Source organism: Perissodus microlepis, chromosome 23 (genome assembly GCF_051167445.1).
Source record: "Perissodus microlepis isolate ML-2025 ecotype Zambia chromosome 23, ASM5116744v1, whole genome shotgun sequence".
Lineage (NCBI taxonomy): Eukaryota > Metazoa > Chordata > Actinopteri > Cichliformes > Cichlidae > Perissodus > Perissodus microlepis.
The window spans coordinates 25,156,935-25,168,084 of record NC_140482.1 but is presented as its reverse complement, the minus strand read 5'-3'; the positions used below and the strand labels follow the sequence as shown (position 1 = coordinate 25,168,084).

The 11,150-nt window shown below is 38.4% G+C and overlaps 1 protein-coding gene across 1 annotated transcript; it reads left to right on the top strand.

The window, feature by feature from the left end:
- Positions 1–418: 418 nt before the first annotated feature.
- On the top strand, positions 419–9,326 carry LOC146361561 (uncharacterized). Its single transcript, XM_084920762.1, has 4 exons — positions 419–927; positions 4,481–4,579; positions 5,236–5,333; positions 5,419–9,326. Exons 1-4 carry the CDS (start codon positions 564–566, stop codon positions 5,515–5,517), a joined length of 660 nt encoding a protein of 219 aa, XP_084776888.1. The 5' UTR covers positions 419–563; the 3' UTR covers positions 5,518–9,326.
- The last annotated feature ends 1,824 nt before the right edge of the window (positions 9,327–11,150 follow it).

Below are 11,150 nucleotides of genomic sequence, written 5' to 3'. Positions count from 1 at the left end.
ATGTTTGAAGGGGTTAAATATACTGTCCTTTAATTTACTGTCTGATTTGACTTGAGTTGTGTTTCGCTGGAGTAACAGTTGAAGTTCTAGATGAAGATTTTTTTTATTTACAGAGATAAAAGACTGAGCCACTGAGTCAGTTCAGACATGTTAAAATCTGGTTTTGCATCTGCACGTCTGTTTATTTTCTACTAAAACATATACTACTACTGCTAGTTTTTCTACCTGTGCTTTGTACTTTAAATCAAACACTGTCCTCTCATGCTGATTTTAAACTCCCCTTTGCTTGTGTTGTTGTTATTACTCCTACAGTACCATTTGTAATGTGAAAATTCAGTTCCAGAAAAACTGAGTCTTAAAGCTCCGTGTCAGATTCCTGCTACAGAAGTCAGGCTGGAGGTAAAAAGAAGGTTTCACTTCCTGTGAGAGTTACTTGGTATTTGTGGTTTATCAGCAGACGTCGCACACGACATAATCACCGCCTGAAGTAGGAAGTGTAGAGCACTTCTGTGTCAGAGTCCATCAGAGCTGAGCTGCTTTCAGACGACTCCGTCTTGTTGTGGATGCTGAAGCTGATCATGGTTCTCCTGTGGATGATCCTGTTGGTGGTTCTGCTCTGTGCAGAAGCCGAGAACCTGACCGAGGTCAGAGGAGAGCTGGGGACCGATGTCACTCTAACCTGCTCCAATCAGACATCAGACCCACACTGGTACATGGAGATCCACAGTCAGTTCAGAGCATGTATTGGCCGCAGTTTTTCCTCAGCAGGCTCTACCTACTGCTCTCCTGGTTTTGAAACCAAATTTTCAATCCTGGGAAACAAACTCGTGATTAAAAACTTGACAGCAGAGGACTGCAGGCTTTACTTCTGTGGCATCAAGAGAGATGGCAGCGTTCAGTTTGTGGAGACTTTCCGCCTCGTCTCAGGTAAGTGCCAGAGTTTATTAAATTTAATGCTGATAATAACAGAAGTACATATTACTATTGATTTATTTGAGAGACCTGCCATGATGCCAAGTCTCTCTTGGAAAATAAATGTTTAACATCAATGAGATTTTTACCTGGATATAAAGGATTAATAAAGATAACTTAAATGTGTAACGTCAGTGAGCTCTCAGTATCTTGCATGATGTGTTTTCTAAGGGCCGAAGTACACAATGGAAAAAAAGAAAAGAAAAAAATATATTTTAAAAAAGAGTTGTATTTGATAACTAAAACTACATTTATAAATACAGTGGAACCCCGACTTACGAAATTAATCTGTTCCCGAGGTCCTTTCGTAAGTCGAAGCACCCATTGCGCGTTTCAAGTGAGGCGATGCTGAACGATAGGCTATAGGCTAATTGCTAACTAGAACAACAATACGTTGTTCAAGTGGAGCAGCGAAGCGCAAGTACGGAAGCCAAGGGGATGTGACATGATTCAAAAGGCATTGTGGGCATTGTAGGCTCAGCCAATCAGAGCCAGCGGATTTCGTTACTCGGGCATTTTGCCGTAACACGGGCAGAAATATTGCCGTTCAGTGTCTTCGTAACTTGAATTTTTCGTGAAACAGGATATTCGTAAGTCGGGGTTCCACTGTAATTGTTTGTACACAGTTTCACTGGTACACTTTAGTGGAGCTATTTTAAAGTCAAAAACTCATTATGCTTTCCTGCAGATCTGTATCATGCTGTTTGAAATTGCATTGTTCTTTAGCTCACAGGCTTTGGTGGCTGTGGTGACAGTTTCCCTGCAGTGCACCAGAGGTATTTATGTGGTGCAGTGCATTCATGGTGGCTTTTTTGTATAATGTTGGAAACCACAGACTGCAATAGGTGAAGCTCCCTGTTGTGACTAATGCAGTGATAGGCTTGTCTCTAGAGATAAAAAAAAAATGTTCCTGAATTTATCACTGATAGAAGATTTATTACCTCCTACCACAGTGATTACTTCATAGCTGTTACTAGTTTGATGTAATTTTGATGAAATTTCCTCCATCACAACTTTGGTGTTGTTCTTGATCAGCATTTGAATCTTGATATTTAACTTTTACGTCACAAAGCTCACCCAGTCTTGTTTCTTTCATCTAGAAACATTGCAAAAATCAAAACATCACTGGCTCACTCGAGCGGAGGAACCATTAGCAGACACTTTAACTTCTTCCCATCTCGATTGTTCTGATTCAGTATTCCCATGCATTGCTCAGACCTTCAGCTAATCTCTAATTATTCATTCCAGTAGTTGGTCCCTCTGATCATTTTGTGAGTGTCTTGGAACTGGAAGTGGAAATTTTCATCCAGAGATGACCATGGCATGAAAGCAGTTTTTCTTATTTGGTCAGTTTAATGATTGCTTTGAATTATCTGAAAACATTTGTAGGTTAGCTTTTCCTTAATCTTTAGCCAGTTATTTTGACTATAGTTCATTTGGTCAACATGATGACTGAATGTAAGACTGCATGTTTGTCTGTGTGGAAATGTACACTTATATTTTGCTTGTTTTTATCAAATCAGTAAAGAAATTTGTGACTGTGTGTTTTAAAAGTTCTCTGCAAATAGTCATTATTGTAATGTTAACAGTGTCCTTTTTAGAGGTAAAGTAAATCTTCAGTAATATCCAGTGTTGGTCAAGTTACTTGAAAAAAGTAATCAGTGACTAATTACTGATAATTCCCCCCCCCCCCAGAGTAATCCTGCTAATTTACTGATTACTTATTTGCAAAAGTAATCAGTTACTTAGTTATTTTTTAAAAACACGATTTATAACCTGAATAGGTGATAAAGCGATAGATCTTTCAGCCCAATTCTACTTTTTCTGCATAATCCATCATACAAACTGTAATCAAATGAAAAAGTCTCTTTTTAAAACTTGTTTTATTAGTTTTAATCTTTTAACTTTATGCATCCAGCAAAAATTTAATTATATGCAACATTCTCTGACTGGAAGAAATTTGTTTAACATTTAAACCTATTTTCTGCACATTCCAGCTCATAAAATAAAATATATTTTTTTGTTTACACTCACTCTTTCAAATAGACGCAAGTAAAACACAGCAGAAAATAAATAAAGTCAAAGACTAGCGGTCCTGTTGCTCTATTTTCACCTGTAAAGCAGGAGTGGGGCAGGCGGAGGTTTGCCCTGGTACAGGTGTGCCGCAGTGTGTCGAAGGATTTGTGAATTTCACATTCCCGTGGCAGCTTGCTCAGAAGTTAAGGGTTTTTTCACTGTAAAAAGAAGTTTTCTTCCCATGCAGTGAACAGAGGACACTAATGTTTTTGTCACTTTTGACGGAATCAAATTCAAAGTAAGGTCAGTACTTCCACGCTTTAAACGCTGCACGCTCATACTCTCTCCCCACTCGATTTATGATCCATTGTTGATCTGCACACAGCTGTTGCCACGAACGTCGCACTCGCTTACGTCACTGCCATGAGACACTCTCGCAAACAAAATCACGGTTTAGTAACGCAGTAACGCAGCGTGGTTATGGGAAAGTAACAGTAATCTAATGACCTTTTTTGCAATAGTAATCCCTTACTTTACTCGTTACTTAAAAAAAGTTATCGGATTACAGTAACGTGTTACTGCCCATCTCTGGTAATATCCACCTTATTTCTTGTGACCTCTTTACTGTACAATAGAAGAACAGTCGAAACAAAATTTGAGGCTTTACCTAAAAGATGACATCATTCATTTCTAAAGACAACTGCTCAAATACGACATGATCCTCAACAGGTTGCCAATTTGAAATATAAAAGGCTCCAAGGAGCTTTGAAAGAAAGCGACTGGACTACTTTAAGTTTCTCTAATCTAAAAAGTTTCTTTCAAGTCCAGTCGCTTTCTTTCAAAGCTACTTAGACTACCCTGACTTGGGTGACTGAGAACATAAAAAGACATCATCCTAACAGCTGCTAAAACAACCTGACAACTCACCTAATCTTGGAAACATTTGTTTTCCACCATTGTGTTGGTCTCTAAAGTTACAACAGACTAATCGCTCACTAATCAATTACCACTCACCCTCAAAACTGCAACTCATAGATGGTCAAAGGTTAAAATAATAAACAATAGTATTTATAATATTATAATAAATAGTCAAAGGAGCTTGCAAAGAAAAGCGTCTGGACTTCTTTAAGTTGACTTAAAGAAGTCCAGACGCTTTTCTTTGCAAGCTCCTTTGACTACGATGACCTGGATAACTGAGAACCTTCACAGACATTATAATAAATAAACACCAGTGCAAAATGTCTTTGGCACAACACGGGAATCGCATTACCCAAAGCCTGAGCAAAAACAGATAAGATTTTTTTTTATTACTGCAATTTTTTTCAGCTTTTGAAAGTTCCTGTAGTATAAAACAGTAACTTGGGTCGACTAGATGAACTATTTGTTAAAGTGTAGTCAGCTGGGCCTCAGACATGAAAACATTGTTAATGTCTGATAATTTTATGAAACACTATAATTTCTTGTTCAATAAGTGTAACTTTTCTTCTTCCAGATATCTGTCCAACCCCTGACCCTGAGTGTGAAGTGTTGCAGAGGCAGACTTTCCTCGTCAGCTCAGTGATCCTGAACTTTGTGCTCTTTTTAGTAATCTGTGAGTCATTTTGTCTAAACCTCTGTGATCTGTCTGCTCTTCTATTAATACCAGCACCCCTCCACAGCAACATGTTGCATATGTAGATATGCAGAAATGCTACCACTAACTCATGCAGCAGTACTTAATGCAACCAGCTCAGCCCACAGTAATTTTTAGTCAAGCTTGCTTTGAACCAACCTCCTATTTTTTAATAGATGTCAACTCATCTTGTAACCCTCTCCTTCCAGCAGTGCTTCTTACTATGTGGATTCAGGCATCTGTAGTTTATATTCATCCAGCTTATAAAACATTTACAAGTGCAGGTTCATACTGTAACTTTTACACATAAGCTGCAAGTATGTGAGGTAGTTTTATAGTTGTACATTTGTGGAAATAAGTATTTTTAAAGTTGGCCCACAACATTCTTAATGCTACTCACATATTACCAAAGTACGTAGATGTAATCCATGGGGGCTGAAAGCTGACACTGTACAGACAGTACAGCACAAACGTACTGCTCACTGCCCCCCAGCAGGCTTCAGCTGTGCTTCTGCTGTCCAGGTGTTGTGCCAGATGTTGAAAGGTTTCTCTGCGCAGTGGAGAAATGTGTTGTATGTGATGAATGCTGATATGAGTGTGAAGGTGAACTGAATCCCCTGATGGTCTGTTGGCAGGTCTGAGTTGTGTATGGCTGTGTCGGAAGAGGAGAATCAGCAAGTATCAGGCAAACCTCCCTCCAGCTGGGACCAGTGAGAGGCTGGAGGCTCCACAGGTAACTCAAAGTGTTCAGGTGACCCTGCAGCTCATGCTCATCAGTGCTACTTTGTCCTGTACTCAGTGCTGCTGTTGTGTTTCAGTATGAGGAGATCCAGTTCCCCACTCCCTCTGCTGCTCCGCTTCAAGAGTGTGTTTATTACAAAATTCAGCTTCCTCGCTCCACACTACCTCAAAGCTGATGGACACACCTGTACAGGTGGATGATACCTGCTGGACAGAGGTCAGTCTGATAACTGAAGACTTGCTGCTCCTCTGCTCGTAGGAGGATTTATTTCTTCCTCTCTGGTTTGAGTTGTTGGACCAAAAGAATGTAAAGTTCTGAATCAAAAATTTCCACAAACTTGACGAAAGTGCTGCAAGATTAATTTTAGTCAGAGACAATCTGCTCTGCTTTTGAGCTGAGATGGACCCAAGAATGTGACAACCTTTAGCCAAACCTGCTTTAAGGTGCTTCAGGATTTAACACCATAACTCAATGCTGCTGTGAAAACCTGTAAATATGAAACTCCAACATTTAATATTTATTTTTCTCTTATAGTTTGTATCTGTTTATCAGTTTTTGTTGTTTTGTTTCAGCTGTTTTGTTGTTTATGCTGTTTTGAAAGCACAGATTTTAAACACAGTCTCATTTCCTAAAAAGTCAGCATGATGATTAAGTATGACAACAGAAAGCTGCATTTTACAATTAAATGTCAAACAGAAGTGAAACCAGGACAAAGACAAAATATCACATGTTGACTGTGAGAAAATTGACTTTTGAAAGACATTTTTTTAATTTGTTGCAGCATCAAATTTAAAAATAATGTTGTGAGAAGGGCAACAAAAGCTGTCAAAATTACTGAGCCATCCATTTTCCTCTGCTTATCCATTTTAAGTATGCAGGAGTCTATACCAGCTGTCATAGGGCTAAAGGAGGGGTACACGCTGGACAGATCACCAGTCTGTCACAATAACGTGTAACAAAATTAAATGTGTTTTTTTAAAAGCATCCCTGGTAAACACTGAAGTTCTCCAGAAAGACTTTGTTCACAAATAACTAATTCATCCACATTAATAATCTCAGTTTGAACATTTGTTCTCTGTGGGCTGTTGTTTTAAAATCTAAGATTATATGGTCTTTGCAAATTATTGCATAATAGGTTTGTGTTAGTATAAGAATATGTAAAAGAACTTTCTACATATCTGTGGCATTATTCTTTTGCTCTGTGAAAATACACTGCGATCATTTTCAGTTTGATTACAGCATTTATTTTTGGTTTAGGCATTCATGTAGTTATTTAACACAAATAGAACTTGAGTTCACACCAGTGATTTGTTTGTTTGAAAGAGAAAATGTGGTTTGAAGTATTTCTTTGTAATGTTTAATATGAACCTATTAAACATTTGAGAACAACAAGGGACAGAAACAAATCTGGATGATATTATTTAAAAAAGAGCTTCACAATGTTCCTCTTTCCTCAAGGCCATGTGAGTGTTTGTTGGTCAGATTTCGCAGGAAACTATTCAGCGCTTTCATCACACGTTCTGAAAACAACAGCAAGTGACAACCTGTAAAAACAATTTCAGTTGTTGCTTCTCGGTAGAATGCCAGCTTCCTGTTTCCATGTATTCTGACTATGTTGGGCCCCATCCTGCTCCAACCAGTACAAACAGGTCAAGTGTCATGTCTGGTAGGCAGGATTTGGACCCAAATGTAGGACCCAGGAGACAGGAAATACATTTAAAAGGCAGCTTTAATCCTAAATTCCAATGAAAATGTTGCCCAGGAATGTGGAATTCAAAAACTATACAGAAATGAGACACACACAAATGTAATGAGGAAAAACACAACAAAAACTGAATAAAGCTGAAGGAATAAATAAACAAGATGATGAGGGCAAACAGGAGATACCTGGGAGGGTAGTTTTACTAACTGAGAAAATAAGAGAAGGGGTGTAAAACTAAATACGAAACAAGAGACAAAACACCAAATAAAATAAAGCAGGAAGTAACTGAACTTGTAAACAGAAACACAGGCAGGCAGGAAGCTGACAAAATCAGGAAAAACATGATTGCAAATTATAGAACCAGGAGTGAGAATAAGAGAAATAATTCTGAAGTACAAATGAGCTAAAATACCAAACTCAAAATGGCAAAACAAAGAAGAAACTATGCAGAAACATAAAATGGGGGGGAAATAAAAGAAAGTGAAGGTACTGCAATAACTGAACCTGAATGACCAAAAATCCCAAAAAGGTTAGCAAAACGAGCAGGGATGTGAGAAGATGGGGTAAAAACAGGTCCAGATGGCAGATCAAGAATGATGATATTTGTTAATCTGAATTTGGAAATCATTGGATTTGTGTGACTTACACCAGTGGTAGAAAGTCTTTATCATGTCCTAAAATTAATCCATCACAACCTGAGATGAACAAGAACACACACACAAACAAAGCCCAAATTCAGAAACAGCGTGTAGAAAAACTGAGTTTAATGATCTCTCACATTGAATTCTGGGTCACTCTTCTTTACAAAGTTCCTTTGATTGGGATTTGGAGGCATTCGTTTATACGCGGCTCTCTGAAGGGCCCACCACAGTATTTCAATCAGGTTGAGGTCTGACCTTTGATTGGCCCATTGCTGAATTTGATTCTTTTCTTTTTTTAGCCGTTCTGTTGGAGATTTGCTGCACGCCTGAGCTGCGGCTGAGCTTTAGCTGTCAGATAGATAGCATCAATATTTGGCTCTAGAATACTTGCATGGGCATGCAGAGGAGTTCATGGTCAACTCAATGACTGTAAGGTCCCCAGGTCTCATGACTGCAAAACAATCCCAAATCATCACCCTTCCACCCTGCTAACAGTTGACATGAGGTTCTTGTGCTGACATGTGTGTTTGGTTTTCCCCAGATGTGATGCTGTGCACTATCGCTGAACATAGACGCTTTTGTCTTATATGTCCAAAGGGCATTAATTTAGATGTTTTGTAGCTTGTTTTAATGCATCTTCACTTTAACCCTTGTTGGCATGTTCTTTTTAGAGTGGCTTCTTCATTGCTTTCATAAATAAGGCCTCATGTCTAGTGGAGTGTTTAAAGTTACCTGTGCCACATCAGTTTGTGGGGTTGAATTTTTGCAGCATTCAGAGCTCTAGTTCCTGTTTCTGCAGCAAGCTTCAGCCACAAGTTTATCATCACTGTGTATGTACTTTAAACCACGCAGAATAACGACAATGATCATGCATTTGTATCAGTTGGTTTAGAAAGAAAACAAAAAGCAAACGCAAAACACACATTTATTTATCTACATTACCAAAAGATACCAAATATTTTCTCCTAGCATAATCCTACAGGATCACATTCACATGTTGTTCATAGAGTTTACTTTGAGCCTTATTCACGTTTGTCTTGGAAGAATAAAGCGCATTAAGCACAGCCTGCATTTGTGCTGAGTCTTTTTTTTTAGTTATGATGGTAGTTCAGAAATTTCCCCTTAAGAACTTATTGAGCTCAGAATAGAAACCTTTTGAACAATTAGCCAATCTCAAAATGTTTAGGAACTGAGAGGCAAGTCAGTGAAAAGAGGAACTTCAGTAGATACACAAAGGGACCCGCAAGTAACATAAAGAACATAAAGACGAAGAGAAAGTGGTGTAAAAACACCACATGATTCTTATAATTTCTTTGTGTGGGAGAATAATGAGGAAGAGCGCAAGGAACCAGTGATGTCACACACACACAACACAATGGCAGAGCAGCAATAGAAAGCTCAAAAGCTTTTACAAAGAAAGAGAAAAAGCCGGCAACAAATTTCACCTAGAGAATATTTAGTTTGAAACTATGCTAATTATCAGCTCTTAAATCTGTTATACTTGGGACAGAAACATGCTTCAGTGCAAAACAACAATGTAATGACAGCCAATCAAAACATATCAAAGTAAAATAAGGATTCAATTGTACATTTACTGTAAATTCAGAGCTGTGGGTTACCAGCAGGTGAATGTGATGCCAGGTGAGGACAAGACAAGAAAATCAACTCATACCTGCAGCTCAGCTTCACACACACACACACACACACACACACACACACACACACACGCACACACACACACACACACACAGACCTGTCATCTGCTCTGATTAAACAATTTAATACAATAAATGCACACTAACAGGCTTCCATATATAGCAGGCAGGCAAAAACAAAAAGACAAAGCAAAATATATAAACACACCTGTTTACTACCAAGTGAAATGATTAAATGTACGGTACAAAATAAAAACATACCAGCAATCGATTGATGGCTTCAGAGGAAATAATGCGCAGGTGAGCTCTACAAAAGCACGAGTAGCACCAGTCAACAAAAATGTGGCCAATTCAAACTGAGGCAGCAGCAACATGCACGCGACTCCTACCTGTAACAGCTATAGAAGTAAGATAACCAAAGGCGCAGATATATACAGCAACAAGCGAGGCAGTGAGGGATGCTCAGATGGCAGCTACTATTTATACTTGTACCATACAATGTGATTAATGCAATTTTCAAATATAATATTCACTCTGCTACAGTAGCTATGGGAAACATGCCAGTGTAGACACTTCTGCATTTCACAAGAGGGAAGCTTGTTTGCTAAACTGTTCTAAGGGTCAGCAGTTATATATATATGCATTTACATATTTACTGTGAATTTTATACCAACTCAAGCACCGTATGACTGACCATTACCAGCTAAGCAGAGCTCATTGGAATTGTGATTAATTTTAGACTCAGATATCTGACACCATCTTAAAAAACAGCATTACTTAAGACTTCTAAAGAAACTTTCAACAAGACAGCTAAAGTGGAACAGTCTTTTTGGAAAGACATGTATCTGTTACACTATTGTTTTTGTGTAGGGTTGGGGATTTTTTTTATGAAACATACTTCAGAATAGACAATATATGGAAGCAAACAAACAGCATTTTCAACTTTTTTTTTTTAAATTTAGAGAAATTAGTGATGATAGTAATAGTGTTAGTGGTAACAGTACTAATAAAAAAGAGAAGAAGTTGTATAACAGCTGTATTATAGCTAGAGTAGGTGTTAGAAGTAGCTGTAAGTGTGTAGTAGTTTGCGTGTGTGTGTGTGTGCACTGCGCAGTAATAGAAGATTATATTTGGCAATAACGAATTCGACACACTAGAAGCAGCATTTGCAGATATTTAGTTAGTGCTAGAAGTCAGTGGGGATCTGCATGAGTGAAGGTCATTTTATTATTATTTCTAAGGCATGAACAGGCTTCAGCAGCTTTGCAGAAGTCTTTGTCACCGCAGGGACGTTCACATTAAAAAAAAATGTCTGACAGAGAACCGAGTGTGACTTGACAAGAAAAAAACTCTGAAACCACATCCTCTTTCCCTCTCAGCCCTGAAGGAGGCTACAGGAGAGATGATATGCGAAGACGTCTGTTTTAAACTCGTCAAAGTTGGCACTAATCTCTATTGTTAAGGTGTATTCAGTCATTCTTTACTTAATGCAAGTTTGTCTTGAGTGTAAATCATTCAAAGTGGCCTAAAATTCAATGCTAAAGAGCAATATTCTGTTTGTGTTTGGATGCGTGAGTCAGCGGGTTTTTGATGTTGTCATAGTCATGAGGCAAGAGAACTCATGTTTCCTTTTAAACCCAAAAGTTAGAGACGTCAACTTGAAACTGATTCCTGGCGAATCGTCATCAGGAGTGTTAATTTTGTTGCAACAGCTGTGGCACAGTCACATGGACAGACTGTCACTTGACTCACTTGTTGTCTAACTAACTGCAGACCTACTGTATGTTTGTTCCCCAGTGAATCCTTTTCA

What these genes read in the sequence shown, in the direction of transcription:
- LOC146361561 (XM_084920762.1), top strand. Translation starts at nt 564, where the DNA reads ATGCTGAAGCTGATCATGGTTCTCCTGTGGATGATCCTGTTGGTGGTT. An exon ending in GACTTTCCGCCTCGTCTCAG is followed by an intron (nt 928 to 4,480) that starts GTAAGTGCCAGA and finishes TTCTTCTTCCAG; the next exon opens with ATATCTGTCCAACCCCTGAC. An exon ending in TGTGCTCTTTTTAGTAATCT is followed by an intron (nt 4,580 to 5,235) that starts GTGAGTCATTTT and finishes GTCTGTTGGCAG; the next exon opens with GTCTGAGTTGTGTATGGCTG.